We start from the raw sequence: 18,106 nt of genomic DNA, 5'->3' as shown, positions 1-18,106 counted from the left end.
ACATGGGTGCTAATTTTCAGTTGAAAAAAGCCGCTGGCATTATTTTATCAGCTGAGGACGTATTCATTGCCATAACAACGTGAGCTAATCAACAAGTACAACATGTTTTAATACTATGAGACTCATGAAAACGCCCTCAGCTTATAAAAGGTGTAACTTTAATAAGTTACTTATTTTATTTTAAATAAACATAATACCGAGAATTTTGATCTTACAGTTGACAGAGGGACTTGGTGTCTTTATTCATGCTTGAAAGATGAACATATATTATTTTTTTTGAAAGGGAATAAGCTGATGAAGCTGACAAGTGACCAATGTTTACTGTTTGAAAATATTTTTCATTAAATGCAAACCCCAGTGAATCATATGCTCTTGTTTCTCTGTTTTGAGATGCACACACACTTAGCAGTCTTGTTTAAATGTTACAAATTGAGTTAATAAACTGAACTTGGAAATTGCTTTTTGTTGTTGTAAATGTTATAGCCTACTATCTCGCAGCTTCTCAATAGTAGGCTATTTCAATTGAGGGAGGGCGCGAAAAAATATCTGTCTCCTAGGGTGGGAATGACAGAAAATAATTGAGAGCTACAACTGGTCTAGAACATGTTGTACTTGTTGATTAGCTCACGTTGTTATGGCAATGAAAACGCCCACAGCTGATAAAATAATGCCAGCGGTTTTGTTTTAACTGAAAATTAGCACCCTTTTTTTGCATCAGAACAAGATTTTTTTGCATCAGAAGTTTTATAAAAATGTATGGGTCCCTGAAAGTGAGACAACGTAGTTTATTGCTCCCGAAATAGTGGTATGTTTCTCATATTATTAAACTTGTTGTACCAATGTGTTTCAGTAACTGTAAATTAAAAAAAAGGGGGAAATATGGTCATTTTTGAGTGAAACTTACACCTAGGAAATTTAATATACCTCAAATTTGTTAATCCAGTTCACATCCATTGATTATTCCTTCATCCAAATAGTATTTTTTCCTTTCATCACTTTAGTGATTAAGAACTGCATTATTTAGTTGACACTGCCAGCTTTTGGCTTAGACATACAAAAGCATAGTAACTAATAAAATAAAGGTTGTGGAATAAAAAAATCTTGGACAGGACTTTATATACTTCATATACCCCTGTGGCTTCCTGGGGTTGAGCCCCCCCAAAAGTCAGAACCTAGAATTGACCCTGATGTAGGTGTGTAACTTTGCAGACCCACGTTAATAAACACACATTTTGCCCCTGGGCTATGCTTCTGTGGGGGAAAGACGTGTAGTTGCACCAAAATAAACAAGGCCGTTATAAAATATGATTTATTTGATTTATTTTTGGGGAGAGTCTACTATAACCATAACAAAAAAAAAAACTTGGACCATGAGCATAATCCGTGGAATCCCGAGTTTCCCTGCTGCCTGCTGCTGCCAGTTTCTACGTGTCTTCTGGTCACGTGGCTCCATGTACATGAATTCCTCCAGCCACAGCCACCACTTCCAGCCGCGGGTTGTGCGATTTGTCCTAGAGGTGCAGTCTCTGCAGCTAGGTGTCAAGGCAGGAGGACACTCACGATGGGTGACATTGCACTGCCACGCCGCCTGTTCCTCTGGAGCATGGCGTTGATATACATGTCTGCCTTTGTCTCGCTTTACATGCAAATACCAGGTAAGGGACTTGTGTCTTGCACGTTTCAGCTAAAGTGGTGTGTTAGCTTGCTAGCGTGTGAGTTCTGCGCGACGCCAATACGCGCCCCCCGTTATCGGAGATGCCCAGACTTGTCTGTCTGGAACTTTCTCCAGACGGTTCTGTGTGGTCAGCGCCAACAAAAGCCTCCTGCTGCGTAACCCTGTACGTTATACACACTCGCGGGTGACGTGTTCTTGCATTTGATTAAAGCAAAACAAAAGTATTTGAAAGTTAAAGCTCAAGGAATGACGTATGATAATGATGAATAACGAATGATGAACACCGGGAATAATTAAAAAGTTGAATAAAGCTGTCTTGAATCACCCAGTCTATTATTCGTGTGCTATTTTGAATAGGTCTTTACGGTAATGAGGGCTTGCTGCCTGCGCGGAAGCAGCTGCGTTACAGCGGCGACAGGTCCCTGTGGGCGCAGTTCCAGTCGTCGCCGACGTTGCTTTGGCTGTCGCCTAAACTCGGCCTGAGCACTCACACCTCCGTGGAGCTGCTGTGCCTGGTCGGGGCGGCCCTCAGCCTCGCCGCCACCCTGCTGGAGCCACTCCGAGACAGCCTCGTGTTTTTCGTTCTCTGGCTGCTTTATTTGTCCCTTTACCAGGTGATTTTTAAAGTCAATGTTGCTCTCCATATCCCTTGTCTAAAAACGTATCTTATTATCATACTTCCCAATCCGTGTTTTTTATTTAGTTTGTGCTTGTTCCAGGTGGGCCAGGTGTTCCTCTACTTCCAGTGGTGAGTCTGCGCTTCCCGACGATGTAGAAGAGTCGACCGACTATTGGAACGCAGCCCTCTCCCCCGTAGCTGTCCTTCATGCGCCGCTCTCCCTCCCCAGGGACAACCTGCTGCTGGAGACGGGGTTCCTGTGCGTCCTGGTGGCCCCGCTGTGCCTGGTCCGGGGGGCCCCCAGGGGGGAGCGGCAGCACGACCGCGTGACCTTCTGGCTGCTGCGCTGGCTCCTCTTCAGGCTCATGTTCGCGTCGGGCGTGGTCAAGCTCACTTCACGCTGCCCTACCTGGTGGGGCCTCACAGGTGGGTGTGTGTGTGTGTGTGTGCGTCCACCATCATGGCCCACGGTTGTATGGGGAAGGACAGTTTTCAGAGATTTATCCAGTTGTATTCATTCAGCTTTGACACTTCCGTCCAAAGGGGTCGGAGCATTTCCACAGTCTCCCCACTCAGACAGACACAAGGGCACACTAGCCACAGAACATTGCTTTGTCAGCAGAACTACGATGAGGTACAATTTATTTTTCAGCACTCACGACCAGACCAGCTCCCACAGACGTCACATTCCCAGGGAGAACCGTCTTCGTTGTTCGGTGCTGAGCATACAGAGATAAGAATGCTGTGACCACAGGCCTTTTTTAATGTCAGTTTGTGACACCATTAAAAAGTGTCACAACGAGTCTAACAAAGCAGGTAGTCTAAGCTTATGGATGAGCTAGGGGGGGGGGGGTGTTCCCAGAGAAGAGCTGCAGCTTTCAGAAGGTCATGCTGGACTATGCTAGGAGGGTTTATTTGATGCTCAATGTTGTTATTGGTCCTGAGTATTATGAGATGGAAATATTTCAGCATTCCACTTGTTATTGAAGTGTGTGTGTGTGTGTGTGTGTGTGTGTGTGTGTGTGTGTGTGTGTGTGTGTGTGTGTGTGTGTGTGTGTGTGTGTGTGTGTGTGTGTGTGTGTGTGTGTGTGTGTGTGTGTGTGTGTGTGTGCAGCTCTGACGTACCACTATGAGACTCAGTGCATCCCTACCTCCCTGGCCTGGTTCGCCCACCAGTTGCCCGTATGGTGGCAGAAGCTCAGTGTGGTGGGAACCTTCGTCATCGAGATACCCGTGCCCTTCCTCTTCTTCAGCCCGTTGCGCAGGCTTCGCCTCGGCGCCTTCTACCTGCAGGTTCGGGGCCCTTTCTCCCACGTCTTTGTTCCTGTGAGATTTACAGTCTGGGTCTACCATCAGTTGTTCTGAAAAGACGGGCTTAGGGACTGGTTTGCCCCAGGCATGCATTAGTTATTATTAGTATTTTTAATTCCTTAAAAATTCCATTGTAACCATTTGTTGGTTTCAAACTGCACCATCAATTGCAGCATCAATACCTAGGTCATGTGCTCACTGTTAAGCACGTACTGATGTTTAAGTTGAACTTTCCCAGCTGGTTTCCAAGTGGTTACGAATCAACAAGAAGTTACAATGTAAACAGGGGAGTCTTCTCACTGCTTGGCCAGACGGGCGGGGAGAACGTTGATCTGCATGGCGCACTCTGAGAGTTACACAGGATGACACAGCATCCTGTGTAGAAGTTTTTATTATATTCCTCTAATTTAACAAAGGTGTGTGTGTGTGTGTGTGTGTGTGTGTGTGTGTGTGTGTGTGTGTGTGTGTGTGTGTGTGTGTGTGTGTGTGTGTGTGTGTGTGTGTGTGTGTAGTTGCTATTGCAAGTCCTGATCATCCTGTCCGGAAATTACAACTTCTTCAACCTGCTGACCCTGGCGTTGTGTCTCTCTCTACTGGATGACCAGCATGTCAACTTCTGGCTCCGCAAGCCACAGACCACCAACGGTGCTGGTTGGTGGAGTGAGACACACTTGCCTCACTCATTATATCCCCACCTATATTCCTGATGTCTTGTATTATGATCTAGGTCTATTCTCCTGGCAGTTTGAGGGTGGTATAGAGCTGTTTCCTAACCTTTTAAGTCTTATGAACCGCAACGACCCATCAGTACAGCCTTAGTAACCCTCCATCCACACCAAACATAGGTCTCTTTTCAAGTGATATCACTCCATGTATGCAACACATTTACTGTGCTAACAAATTTTTGCAGTCCATACAGAACTGCAGTTCCCTCTTCAAACAGTCAGTGTCAGGGTTGCATATAACTTTTCCTAGGGTCCGCAGTGATTCCGATTGAACCCTTAAGAACACTCTCATTTCTGGTCCTCACTGTATTTATCAGCAGCATTCGATATGTTTTATATTTAACAAACGTGGCACCTTGACCTTAGCCAATTGAGAATCACAGGTGTTTGGATCAAGAATCAGGCTTAAGATTAACATTGAAAGTGTGACTTGTGAGGCAAGTGGATCACAAGCGGTTGTTTTCTGGTGGGGGTCTCTTCTCCGTTCAGGTTCCCAGCCTGAGTCTAAGCGGTGGTCCTGGTTATGCTACTTGCTGGAGATAGCCGTCTGGTCCGGCCTGATATTCGGAGCCGTCGTTTGCTTTGACCTGCAGCTGGACTGGGCTAAGAAAAGTGTCACTTCCAGGACAGGTACAGTTCTCAGGGGGGCTTTCTCTGCACGGTATATTGACACGCACACGTTCAAAACCTTTTATGTGTTAATTAAGTTGCATGTTTCTGTTGAGGGCTACAGTTTGTCTGGGTATGTATTTCGGATTTGAAGACCATACTAAGTCTATAAGTCTACTTTGATTTGTTCGTTCACCATTGGAGTTTATTGTCGTGTTTATACTTTTTTTTAAAGTATAAAGTTTATACTTTATACTTTTTAGTCAGAGTGCTGGCATTAGAAATGCTAGACGTATTGATTGACTGTAATGTATCTCTACAGCGTTTACGTTCCACCAGTTCAACCAGTTGCTGAAGACTGTCACCATCCCCTGTATCTGGGTGGGACTTCTCTCACTCTTCTGGGAGATGGTCTCTTCTATGTTCAGGTAGGACCTAGACCACTTGTCACACATGGCTATTTTCATTTTAAGGGAGAACTGCTTCATACACCTGTTGTGAAATCAAGGTAAAATAAATCATTAATAAGTGTGACCCATTTAGGTGATTTTGGACATTTTGTGGAAACAGAGTTGAAGTAACAGATTTCCATTTCCCAACAGCCCTATGAATCAGTAATCTCCTATACTTAAAAAATAGCTGACCATGACGGTATCGCTTTAACAGGCTTAAGGAACTTATGAAAGATGCAAAATGTGTTTTTAATTTTTAAATTCTAAACTGCTCCCAGGCCATATATGAGGGCAGATCATTGCTCTGTATCTTTAGCTGTGTGTGTGTGTGTGTGTGTGTGTGTGTGTGTGTGTGTGTGTGTGTGTGTGTGTGTGTGTGTGTGTGTGTGTGTGTGTGTGTGTGTGTGTGTGTGTGTGTTGCAGGTGTGCCTGTGTGGAGGGTTTCTTCAAGAGGTTCTTGTCCACTCTCCAGTGGATGGTGTTTGGTGCCGCGGCGGTTGCCATGTTCTCCATCAGCCTGGTAGGCCCCGCCTTAACACCCGCTCTGAACTGAAGCTCAGCAATGAAACCCCTTAAAGGTGAAATATCATACCACCAGGTGTGAGTGTGATTAGCCATTACAAGTCGTTTGGAAAATCTGCCGATCACGAGTGGGCGTGTCCACCTAGATGTGTAGGTCAGTCTACCAGACTACCCAGTGGACCGTAGCAAACGTTGTTCATCTACCGTCATACATCAAGTAATAACCACTTGTGATGTCAGAAGAGGCAGATTTTCAAAACGCTAATCACACTCACACCTGGTGGTATAATTAGTCACCTTTTTAAAAAGAAAAACATGAAAAAAAAAAACCACTACCAGATACTAGTAAGGTAGACGGGTAGGAAGGCTACGGCGTAGTTCTGGTTAAGTGAATCAGTTAGTGCGAAGGTGCTCTTCGGAATACAAAAACATAGTTTTTAAAACGATATGCTCACCATGGCACTCTTCCTAAAGTTAATAAAGCTTTAATAAACAGGCAAATTCATAATAGAATTCTTAAAAAGTTGCCAAACTACTGAGTGGATGGCCCGGTGTGACTGACCCCGCCCCCAGGTGCCCTTCACCTACCTGGAGCAGGACTCGGCGGGCCGACTGTGGCCCGGGGTGCGGCAGGCCCACCAGGCCGTGGACCGCCTGCAGCTGGTCAACTCGTACGGCCTCTTCAGGAGGATGACCGGGGTGGGGGGCCGGCCCGAGGTCGTCATCGAGGGGAGCCAGGACCGGGTCACCTGGACGGTGAGGTGGGGGGGGGGGGTTCTGGGGGTTCTTGGGGGGGTCCGTTCGTACCACCACGGGGGCACTTGGTCCTCGACTGGATGTAGTCTCATCAGCCAGGCAGTTCTTAATTCAGTTATTATTACAGATTATTAAATATGCTGAATAACCGAAGAGGTTTTTGTTAACCTGGAGACAAAATCATGTGTTTCATAATTATACGGAAAATGCATGGTCAAACAAGTCACATGACGAGAAACGCAACTGGAAAACCTCCATTCTCGTCAGCCTCTCTTTAGTTGGGGTCCATCCCTTGTGGGTTGCCAATGAACCCCGTCCTGCCTACAGTGAGCTAGTGTTGGGAACAGCGCCATCCAGTGTTCTCTTTGGGGGGGGGGTGAGGTGATATGGTGTATGCTGGATACGGTTGCCACAGCAACCCTTTTCACAACTATAGCTCAATGTAGTCCCTCTCACTTCAGGAGATCGACTTCATGTACAAGCCCGGGAATGCCAGCACACCCCCTCCCCTGGTGACCCCCCACCAGCCCCGGCTGGACTGGCAGATGTGGTTCGCTGCGCTGGGCCCCCACACCCAGGCCCCCTGGTTCACCAGCCTGGTGTACCGACTCCTGCAGGGCCACAGCGATGGTATGTGTGTGTATGCCCCAGACTCTGCCCCCCCACAGTGTTGGACGCCCGTCAGGACTGTGGATCAGATCAGTAGAACCGTGACCTCTGGAGGATAAGCCCCGCCTCTGAGGCGGGGCTTATCCTCCAGAGGTCACGGTTCTACTGATCTGATCCACAGTGAGGTTGGGCGGGGGGAGGGTCACATGTGACCCATGTCACATGTGACCCATGTGACATGGGTCACATGTCTCTGGGAGATAACACAGGGTTATGAAAGATCGTACATAACAAACTCTGTGCGTGGTGGAGAATTAAAAGCTGCGTCACGTTTTGATCTACACACTTTTTCCATCTAATTTCCATCTTGTTTTTTTTAGATTGTCGGTGCCGTTAAAGTAGTGAACGATTATTAATGCTGCTTTAACCCAGTGGAAACTAGATGGAGCCGGCACTTATTCTTCAGAGGTCTATTACACCTCCGTGTCGTAATGGACGGTTCCATACGACAGGTCATTAAGCTAGAGCATGCATAAAGAAAGGATAATCGGGAGTGTCTATTCGTACCCCTGGTAAGAATAGTCTGGGCCCCACCGTTGGGCTAAAGAAAACCTTTGCGATTCATTAATAGAACACATTTCTGTGTGCATGTACTGATAATGGCACCAGGGTACAAACAGCATGTCCCAGGGCATGCAAATAGCCTCGCCCAATAATAATTCCCGTTGGATGACGCGTGTGTGCATGGCGGTACATTGTGAGATGGGCGTAGGCCAGCCGGGTGGGGTCGGAGTGTGCCCCCTGGTGGAGACGGCGTGCGGCTGACGCCCGGCTCTCGGACCGCTCTTTGTCCCCTCTGCAGTGGTGGAGCTGCTCCAGGCCGACGCGTCCCGGTACCCCTTCCACGCGCAGCCGCCCGCCTTCGTACGGGCGCACCTCTACAAGTACTGGTTCACCGAGCCCAAGGAGGACGGGTGCGTCTCCCCTTCCTCCGTCACCGTTTCACTCCACTGTGTAGTGAAATTAGTTTTTCTTTTGTATGGAACCATTAACATTTTTATGAAAAATGTGATAAAAAAAAGGTGTTTTCATGACGTTTTAATTACTGATTACCTTCTGTTGCACGTTTCTGTTGTTCTTGTGATACAGGGCTATAGTGAAGGGTTGTGATGCAAGGCTTTAGAGCAGGGTTCTGATTGTGTGTGTGTGCGTGTGTGTGTGCGTGCGCGTGCAGGTCGTACCCAGAGCGTTGGTGGAGGAGGGTGTACGTGGAGGAGTTCTACCCCACTGTTTACCTCGGAGACCCGTTCCTGGAGAACATGCTCTACCAGCATGGGCTCAAGGTATGGACCACGGAGGGATTCTGGGAAGATATGCCATTATATAAAGATGCTTTAAATTGGAGAACGACCCTCTCTAAGAACACGTAACACTGCACATTATCCTAGCCAACTGATACAATCTAGATATTCAAGTTGGCTTTTTGCATCAATCCGGGATTGTCGGAAATATGTATTTCCACATATGGCCTGACGTTGTTCAAAGACATCGGGCCAATCTAGCGAATCACATTAAAATAACCAAGTTAAATTCTCGCTCTCTTCGCTGTTACTCACTCTGGCTGAAAGTAAACCAGCGACAAATGCTCAGCAGAGGAAAAGGCTTGTCCATCCTTGTGAAACATTGTTTGGCCTATAATTGGCCTGATCTACAGATACCGGCTGTCAACGAGGCTTCCATTACCGAGCTCATATATCAAGACCCACTTTATGCACTTTATTCTATTTGGGAGTTGACACATTTGTTATTTGTGTTCCAAAACTTTGTAATTCTGTCCCTCTGCAAATGTTCGGCTGGTAATGGGCATTCACTCATTCATTCATTCACAATCTAATCCCACCTGGCGGCTGCAGGACAAGGCGTCTCCCCGCCGCCCGTCCAACGCCACGGTCCCGCGCGCCGTCCAATGGCTGCGCTCGCAGGTGAAGGGCCAGTCGGCGCCGGCGCTCATCTGGAGCCTGATGGCGGGCAGTGCGGTGCTGTGCCTCTGCCTCACACGGACCCCCCCCCCCAGGCCGGCCCGCCCAGGGGCAGCCCGGCAGGGGGGGTCCAACGGGACGGGCCAGGAAGCCACCCCGGGGGCAGAGACGCCACCAGAAGAGGGCGGGAAGAGTGAGGAGGAGGAGGAGGAGGAGGAGGGGGAGGTTTACAAAGTCAAACCAGAGGAAAGTGAAGATGAAGATAAGAATGACCCTGGGGACGAAGAGCAGGAGGAGGAGGAGGACGAGGAGGAGGTTTGCAAAGTAAAACCAGAGGAAAGTGAAGATGAAGATAAGAATGACCCTGGGGATGAGGAGCAGGCAGAGGAGGAGGAAGAAGAAGAGGACGAGCGTGCAGATGTCCCAAGACAAACGGATGCTTCTGGCATGAGGAAGCGCAAATAAAGTAGATTATTCCCTTCGTCATGGCCTTGACAGTGGACTCCCAGAATAGCCAAAGAGGTCTTAAACGTTATTTGTATTTTTTTGGGGGGTAAGCTGCTTTAACTGCAACGCCTTGCAGCACTGCACCGGTACACTTCCATTCAAAGTATATCGTTTGTCCCACCAAGAACCCGAGTGCTGCTACCTTATCAAATGGTTTGAAGATGCTGTCTGTACCCAGATACCAAGAGAGATGCAATGCGAGTGTTTTTACACGTTTAATCAGATATCAATGCAGTTTGTAAATTAGGTGCTGTCACATGTATTCAGGTTGTGTTTTATTGACTGTAATGGGTGTATGACCACGTGTTTTCTTCATCTGAAATATTTTACTTAATGTGGCTCATGTCTGAGGTATTTACATTAGACTTTAGAACTACACTGCACTTTCGCCAAAAATATGTCTCGTTACTATAATTCATATGTACAATAAATGTTTTTGTAGAATTCAGAATAAAATGAGAATAACATTGTTTATTTGAAGAGACAATATTTGAAATAGGCATGCCATTCATAGCTATGAGTTATGAGTTATGAGAAAACAAAGGCTCCTATATCAGTGGTGCACTTTCTCTTCAGTGAATCGGATATAAAAAGGTTAAATAAAAAATTATAAAGCAAAAATACTCTGTACATCAAATTCCTCTCAATGTATGAGTATATATATGTATATTCTGTATATATGAGTGTATATAAAAATGTATATATTTCATCGATCCCGGAGGGTGGAGGCCGGGTCTGGCCCGGGTCGGTCCGTGTTCCCGGTCACCACTTAAGGATTCCAGGGCAGTACTTGTCGATAAGTGATTGGTAGTACGGTTTCAGGGCTTCGACGTCGGGCAGGTCAGCGGTCTTTGTGTACAGGTCGAATTTGCTGGAAACAAGACAAGAGTCCATTGATGAAAAAGCAAGCGTGGAAAGGGGGTGTTTGCGCGTCACGTGTGTGTGAGAACTATACGTACTTGAACTCCTGAACCCAGGGGAGCATGCGCAGATCCTTCTCATTGCAGAGATGCATGTAGTCGCCATTGGAGTGCCAGGGGTAGAACGAGTGGAAGCGGATCATATACAAGCCCTTCAAAACGAAATAACAATGGTTATTTATCCCCACTGGTATTTTTACATACATACTCATTAAAGTTTCATTTTTTTGCACATCACATTCTCTTTGAGATATGTCATACTGCAGAACCACTTTAAAGTGGTTCCTTTACTGAAGAAAAAAGGTGGGATCTGATGGACAGCATGAACTCCAAATCCCTTTAACTTCTCTCTGCTTTCTTCACCTTCTATAGTTTGATACTCTACACTCGATCACCAGGGACTTATGACTCCTCGCCGATATTGCGATTCCTGATACCCCGTATTCTCTTACCTCCTCTGGGATAGAGCATTCATTATACTTCATCACTCTGTACAGATACTCTGTAAGAGAAGAGAAAGAAGATCTGTCTAATGCAGAACAACCTTCCTAACAGGGTTTTGTTTAGAAGCACAAAAGTACTAATAAGGTTTATTTAAAGTTACAATGAGTTGCACATGCTACATGTTAAACAATAGAAAGTAAAAATAGAATGAGAGGTGAATGGATTTAATTGACATGGTAAAGCAACATATTTACACTGAGGACAATCAATAAAGTTAACCGATGCGGGCGGAGGCGGTTTGTACGTGGCCTGCCAGATGTTTCAGGCGTCATTATGTGTTGATCTACAGTACACCCTGTCCTTCAAATGTTCCTACCATCATGACCCCAAGACATGTTGACTTTTTCCAGCCCACAGTTGTTTGTGTAGATTCCACATTCAGTACTAGAGAAGACATTTAGAAAGTTAATTGAAAAAGGTTTTTGATATGTGTATGGTGAGTGAGGTAGGCCTCTAAGTATTTTAGCATATCGGTAACGCTGTAATAAATAATGTTACCCAAGATGTGGGACACCCTACCTGTACACGGGGTCAGAGGTGTTTGGGTTGTCCTGGAAACTGTTTTCCCTGAACACTATGGAGTTCTGGAACCGACAGCCAACAGGGAAGGTGTCTCCGACCACAGCCCACTGAATTACAACGTCAAAACCCGGTCAGTCTGCAGACCAGTCGCCATGGAGACCGGTCAGTCTGGAGACTAGTCACCAACAGTCACCATGGAGACCAGTCAAACATACTTATAATATTACAAATGCCAGTGAAACTCGTACCTGGGGCTCTCCCCAAAGAGCCATGATTTTCCCGATGTCGTGGATGAGCCCCACCAGCTGGAACCAGCCTGAAGGATGACAGAGAACAACACAATCAATGGATTCATTGAGTTCCCCCTGATTCTTACTAGGGCTTTAACTCCGAACTTCATTATTCGAATATAATTCGAATATCAAAGAAAAAATCAATATTCGCACTTTACAATTTTACAATATTCGAATTTAAGGCAGCCCTTGACATTCGAACCTGTTATGGGCAGTATTTTTTGTAAATGTCTTTGCTTGAACGTTGTTTTCAATTCAGATTCAGAAGTTGTGAATCGCGAGCTCATTAGCAAGGCTATTATCTGTCATCTGGGCTACGGTAGGTGGCGTTGCGTCCTGGTTTGCGCCAAATTTGTATTTTATAACAAAAAAATGGCCGCGTCAACGCCGACAACAACGCCCGAGGAAGATACCGAAATTTACACCCCTGACCATTTCAGAAGCAAAGTGTGGCGCTACTTTGGGTTCGAAAAAATACAGGGGGAAATAACCGGTAAGGATAAAGTAATATGTAGAATATGTAGGACCAAACTCTCATACCACGGGGCAACCAGCAACTTGAGAGCCCACCTGTCTACACTACATCCCGGCAAGCTGCAATGTGACGTTGACTGATACACTGCCTTCTGGTGGACAAAACATATACATCTTGCGTTTTATACTATATAGGTCTTACTGAAGGCATTTAATGGTACAAATATTATTAATAAATATTCGAAACAAACGAACTTCGAATATTATTTTTGGGTAAAAGTCCCCCTGACAACTCAATCTCTGTCTCTGTCTCTGTCTCTGTCTCTGTCTGTCTCTCGCTCTCTCTCTCTCTCTCGCTCTCTCTCTCTCTCTCTCCTCTCCCCCCCTCTCTCTCTTGCTCGTGAGACCATTGTACCATTATCCGGGTGTTCCCTCCGGATTCCCTCTGCTGTTTGGAAGGCATGGAAGGAGTTGGGGAAGTCTACGTCGGGATCTGACTCATCCACCAGCTGGTCCAGGGACATGACTGCGTCCATCACCCCCATCTGGGAGTGGCTGCAGTGGGACCACTCGGAGTGCTAGAGGAGGTCAGGTGGGTGCCCAGCGGTACGTCATCATAGAGATACAGTCAGAGCCGTGGCCCAGAAGGCAGGCTAACGCCAATGCAATCACTGCTGTCAGTCCAGAACATCCTAAAGTTCCTCCACAAAGGCAAGCCTGGTATTTTCTTCAATTGGCCCTTCTAAAATATTGAGAGTGGACTGCAACCCTTGGTGTGTGTGTGTGTGTGTGTGTGTGTGTGTGTGTGTGTGTGTGTGTGTGTGTGTGTGAGTGCGTGTGCGTGTGTTTGTGTGTGTGTGTGTGTGTGCTTGTTTGTGTGTGTGCGTGTGTATGTGTGTTTGTGTGTGTGTGCGTGCGTATGTGTGTGTTTGTGTGTGTGTGCGTGTGAGTGTGTGTGTGTGTGTGTGTGTGTGTGTGTGCGAGCATGTGTGCATTTGTTTTGACCGTTCACCTTTAGTTTGACAAAGTCCAGAGTCTGGATGCTGTGCATTATCTTGTATGTGTGGAAGACTCGATCGAAAAGACCTCCATTCTAAAACACACAAAAGTCACATAAGTCATGAACAGAAAACAGCTAAACCATCATTTAGTGCACAGTTTGAATGAAGACAGTTATTAAGGCATTACCTCAAAGTTTCTGTAATCCTCTTTATCCTTGTATTGCTTTTCCACAATTTCTGGTCGATACACCAAAGATGGGTCAGGACCCTGTAGACGTACACGCACACACATTAAATTAATATTTGCATATGTGATTTCAATTTCAATTTTATTCAGAGAAAACCCCTTGAGATGAATCATCTTGTTTTCGAGAGGAATTCACAAAAAATAAAACATACATTACAAACATACAGACAGACAAAAGCTCACACCAAGACCACCCATATCCTCCCACACCAACCATTAGTTATTAAACAATAAACAGTTACAGTTGGGGACATTATTGTACACATAGACGCAGAAAAGATGATCCTGTTTGTCAGATAAGTAGTAGTAATAATTGTTATCCACCGAAATGTACATATTCCAATAGCTGTAGTTTGTTAACACAGCGATATACAGGACATACCAAGTTCACCACTCTCATCTTCAGTGTCTGGGGTCTGGTCAGCAGCAGATTGGTGTGTCTGGACGTTTGTGGTCTGCTACACTCTGAGCCCTTATATACGTATACACTGCAGCTCCTGTTGCTAGTTTGTGTAGACTCGACAAACAAGCCCCTCTCCCACTTAAATTCACAGAATCTTAACAGAAACCACACACACAAACACACACACACCTAATTCCACAAATATCACATCATAATCCCACTCCCTTGCACACACACACACACACACACACACACACACACACACACACACACACACACACACACACACACACACACACACACACACACACACACACACACTCAAACACCTTGTTTGGGTGTACCTGTCCCATGCGTGTGATTGGTCGTGTTTGGGGGTGGTCTTAGAGATGCAGTTACAAAGTCCGGTTGGAGAGAACGATTCCCTACTTAGTTGGACACTTATTTTATTCAGGACTGTTGGTCAGTAGTGTGTGGTTGTGTAATTCAGTAGTGTGTTGTTGTGTTGTTCAGTTGTGTGTTAGGAAGTTTAGTATTGTGTCATTATATAGTTAAATGTGTGTTGTTGTGTAGTTCAATAGTGTTTTGCTCATTTGTTTTCTAGTCCAGAGTGGGCGTTTCGCTTGCGAAACATTTACTGGAATGCTAAGGTTTAATATTTAACCTAGATTTTGAACGACGCTGATGTATTTTAGTTTAGATTCAAATTAGGGTTAAAAAGTAGTTAAAAATGTGCATTAAGTTAGATATTATTTAAATTGAAAAATAGATTAAATCTAGCATAAAGGTGAAATGTATGCTTCTGGCATGTCATGTGTGCATGTGCGTATGTGGCAAAATAGTTCAGGCCAGCAATGATTACCATTTGTGATCAAACAACACCTTTCCCCTCATAAACTGCCGACCACACGGACTACTAACTCATTTTGGACAATAAAATGCATACCAGCCTTTGATTGATACTTTGATACAAGCTTTATTAGACAACAAAAGATTACGATACAAGCAAGAGATGTTTTGTTTAGAAGGCTTTAATCTTTAAAATAGTTATATATGGACAGCTTGAGCAACACTAAATATTTACAGCAAGATGGCAGTGTTAATTTAACGTTAAATAATATTTCTTTACAATTTCGAGTCTCACTGAAAGGAACAGATGATAAAGTGCTTTTTGTGTTCCCAATAACACTTGACCTTTTAGAACAACCATGGACAAATGGTCCGGAGAACAAGAGAAGGGACATAATACTTACAATCATTACACGCTGTGATGTTTAATGAAATCATCCGTAATGTGACTACCTCGTCCCCATGGACATAACCTAACAGTTGAAGAATGGAGTGGTGAACGAAAAGTAACCAAAGGCATTGTCAATTTAAATATACATATATACATGCATAGAAACACAACACAGTATATATATATATACTGTGTTGTGTATCTATGTATGTATCTATGTATGTATATATATATATATATATATATATATATATATATATATATATATATATCAATATGTATGTATGGAAGGCTGTCGATTGTTTATCAGCTTTTAAACAAGAAGATTAGATTAGGTTTAAGGTTAGTGGTTATTCGGGTTGATCTCTAAAGGGTTTGTTTATCAGCTTTTAAAAAAGAAGATTAGATTAGGTTTAAGGCTAGTGGTTATTCGGGTTAATCTCTAAAGGGTTTTAGGGAAAGCGGTTAAAGGCTTTGGTTGTAAAGTTCTGTTGAAAAGCTACTTATGTGGAGAGCAGAATGAGTTGATAAGGCCCTGATTAGTAGTACTCTGGGATCCAGAAGTCCTATTGTTTTATAGCATGACTTGTTGGGGAAGAAGAAGAGGCTTTTTGTGCATTTCTACAGTGGCCGGTCAACATGGCGTCGACGTGAAAACCTAAAAGTTATCCTAAGATTGTCGTCGTCCTGACACAGTGTTACCTTTTCCTCCAGCTGGCAAAAAGTTGACTAGTTCTGGTCGTGTTTTGTCGTCGCTTATGAGGCAATTAAGCGCTTACAGAATCCCGCCTCAAGGCAACATGTTGGTCTAAACAAATATGAGGCGGAATAAAGCGAAACGCCTTGGTTCTCGGGGTTTTGAGTTCGTCTGACAGACTTTTGATCATTAACTGATTTGTGAAACTGCACAAACATTAATCCTCGGTCTGGAGGTCATGGTGCACAGTGACACTGATCCAAAATATTTAGTTTAGCATTAAAAAAAAAAGGACGACAAACTAGCAATGCTCAGACGTGTCCTTTCCCAAGGGCTCTTTCTGTTTTTTTTCTTGGCCTATTCCAAGGTTGCGGGTTTCGGTGGTTGCTTAATTAAAATGAATGTGTGTAAAGACACAAGTAAAGACTCTCAATGTGATTGTAAATGGGACGTACTAATATATTAGAGTGAACTTATTAGGTACGATTAATCCATGGACTATCAGGTCCCACATCAAAGTGGGACACGTAGAATTTATTGCCTGTATTAACCGTCAGAGACACGAGCCTTCACGCGGACATGTCACTGGGTTGTCCGAAGTCTATCTTCAGGCCTCCACCGCCCACGCCTAAAGGACCTGTGTCTCTAGAAAACGGTTGCTTTGGATAAAAGGACGAATGTTGTACCGGAGTCTGGCTAAAGGTTTGGCCTTGGACGGTCCTCCGTGGCGGCGGTGGCGCCGCAACGAGCGCGCGGCTATCCGTAGCTGTGCGGGCTACGTGGGTTGATGGGGGAGGAGTCTTCTCTCCCCCTCCGTCCAATCAGCTGATGGAGCCGATGGCTGAGGTTCTGGACCTGACAGGTGCCCAGGACACAGCCGACCCTCATCAGATGCACGTGGCTCCTCCCCACCGCGTGGTTGGCATGGCGACGGGCCCGGGGACCCCGCCTTGGGGTCCCCGGGCCCCCCTCGGGGACGCGGTCGTTCTGTTCAGGCGCCGCTTCGGACAGCCTCACCGGGGCCTCGCCGGGCGCCGCGGTCCTCCGCGCCACGCCTTCCTCTGGTTGGCTGGCGGTGTTGTCGAGGGCAACCGTGCGATCTAAGCCACCACGAACTTCGGATAAACTCGAGCTCAGCCTGAATCAGAAGGAGAGAGAGAGAGAGAAGGAGAGAGAGAGAGAGAGAGAGAGAGAGAGAGAGAGAGAGAGAGAGAGGGAGAGAGGGAGGGAGGGAGGGAGGGAGAGAGAGAGAGAGAGAGAGAGAGAGCGAGAGAGAGAGAGAGAAAATTAGAGAGAAAGAAGGAAAGAGTGAGGGAAGAGAGGGAGGGATAGAAAGATAGGGTGAGAGAGAGGGGAGAGCTCTATAAGTCACAGAGTCATATCACGCTGGCTCCTGATGCCATCACCTCGCTGACTGTCTGGTTTGGATTGGATCACCTGGAGGATGGGATGTCCCAGGAGGGCTAAAGCTAAGGCTACCCCGCTCTAGCCTGGCATTAGTACACCCCCTGTTGCCATTGCAAGAGAAACACAGATGTTCCAGTTCAAAAAAAGAAACAAAGATTTCATTAGGAAGCGATGTCGGGGTGGGGGGTGGGTGGTATTTGAGGGCACAGACAGCATGAGTTCTGTAGCTTTATAAATAAACCTCATCGAAAATAAATAAGCATGATATATGGTTGCGTGTGTGTTCGTGCCTGGTTGTGCGTGCATGTGTGCATCGTGCAGTTTTGTGTGGATGGTGTGTGTGTTATCTCTCTCTCTCTCTCTCTCTCTCTCTCTCTCTCTCTCTCTCTCTCTCTCTCTCTCTCTCTCTCTCTCTCTCCCCCCCCCTCTCTCTCTCTCTCTCTCTCTCTCTCTCTCTCTCTCTCCCTCTCTCTCCCCCCCTCTCTCTCTCTCTCTCTGTCTCTCTCTCTCTCTCTCTCTCTCTCTCTCTCTCTCTCTCTCTCTCCCCCCCCCCCCCTCTCTCTCTCTCTCTCTCTCCCTCTCTCTCCCCCCCCCTCTCTCTCTCTCTCTCTCTCTCTCTCTCTCTCTCTCTCTC

General features: G+C 45.8%; 3 protein-coding genes across 4 annotated transcripts in view; 1 reads left to right on the top strand and 2 right to left on the bottom strand.

Moving 5' to 3' along the window:
* Positions 1 to 1,360: 1,360 nt before the first annotated feature.
* lmf2a (lipase maturation factor 2a) lies at positions 1,361 to 10,234 on the top strand. Of its 2 annotated transcripts, none has more exons than XM_030367355.1 (14): positions 1,361 to 1,655; positions 2,033 to 2,289; positions 2,395 to 2,423; positions 2,524 to 2,720; positions 3,409 to 3,587; positions 4,118 to 4,256; positions 4,820 to 4,960; positions 5,262 to 5,367; positions 5,815 to 5,911; positions 6,487 to 6,669; positions 7,131 to 7,299; positions 8,141 to 8,252; positions 8,513 to 8,621; positions 9,192 to 10,234. In XM_030367355.1, the coding sequence occupies exons 1-14, from the start codon at positions 1,562 to 1,564 to the stop codon at positions 9,720 to 9,722; spliced, it is 2,343 nt and encodes a 780-aa protein (XP_030223215.1). In that variant the 5' UTR covers positions 1,361 to 1,561; the 3' UTR covers positions 9,723 to 10,234. The 2 variants fall into 2 exon arrangements, with proteins under 2 accessions (XP_030223215.1, XP_030223216.1); XM_030367356.1 differs by having other exon boundaries at positions 1,363 to 1,655; positions 4,118 to 4,250.
* Positions 10,216 to 14,370, bottom strand: miox (myo-inositol oxygenase). Its single transcript, XM_030367357.1, has 10 exons — positions 14,108 to 14,370; positions 13,666 to 13,746; positions 13,490 to 13,570; positions 12,893 to 13,055; positions 11,959 to 12,026; positions 11,708 to 11,817; positions 11,505 to 11,572; positions 11,137 to 11,186; positions 10,724 to 10,836; positions 10,216 to 10,635 (listed from the first exon to the last, which is right to left on the bottom strand). Exons 1-10 carry the CDS (start codon positions 14,123 to 14,125, stop codon positions 10,527 to 10,529), a joined length of 861 nt encoding a protein of 286 aa, XP_030223217.1. The 5' UTR covers positions 14,126 to 14,370; the 3' UTR covers positions 10,216 to 10,526.
* Positions 14,371 to 15,084: 714 nt separating this feature from the next.
* The window catches only part of adm2b (adrenomedullin 2b), a 14,492-nt gene continuing 11,470 nt past the window's right edge, over positions 15,085 to 18,106 (bottom strand). Inside the window, exon 2 of the mRNA XM_030367358.1 lies at positions 15,085 to 17,203. Within this exon, the coding sequence (XP_030223218.1) occupies positions 16,822 to 17,203 (382 nt within the window). The 3' untranslated portion in view covers positions 15,085 to 16,821. The remainder of the gene's footprint in view (positions 17,204 to 18,106) is intronic.

This window comes from Gadus morhua, chromosome 9 (genome assembly GCF_902167405.1).
Source record: "Gadus morhua chromosome 9, gadMor3.0, whole genome shotgun sequence".
Lineage (NCBI taxonomy): Eukaryota > Metazoa > Chordata > Actinopteri > Gadiformes > Gadidae > Gadus > Gadus morhua.
Note: the sequence above shows the minus strand (reverse complement) of the source record. Positions and strands in the feature narration are given on the sequence as shown.

What these genes read in the sequence shown, in the direction of transcription:
- miox (XM_030367357.1), bottom strand. An exon ending in ACCTCTGACCCCGTGTACAG is followed by an intron (nt 11,573 to 11,707) that starts GTAGGGTGTCCC and finishes TGTCTTCTCTAG; the next exon opens with TACTGAATGTGGAATCTACA. An exon ending in AATGCTCTATCCCAGAGGAG is followed by an intron (nt 10,837 to 11,136) that starts GTAAGAGAATAC and finishes TTCGTTTTGAAG; the next exon opens with GGCTTGTATATGATCCGCTT.
- lmf2a (XM_030367355.1), top strand. Translation starts at nt 1,562, where the DNA reads ATGGGTGACATTGCACTGCCACGCCGCCTGTTCCTCTGGAGCATGGCG. An exon ending in CCATGTTCTCCATCAGCCTG is followed by an intron (nt 5,912 to 6,486) that starts GTAGGCCCCGCC and finishes CCCCGCCCCCAG; the next exon opens with GTGCCCTTCACCTACCTGGA. An exon ending in AGGACCGGGTCACCTGGACG is followed by an intron (nt 6,670 to 7,130) that starts GTGAGGTGGGGG and finishes CTCTCACTTCAG; the next exon opens with GAGATCGACTTCATGTACAA.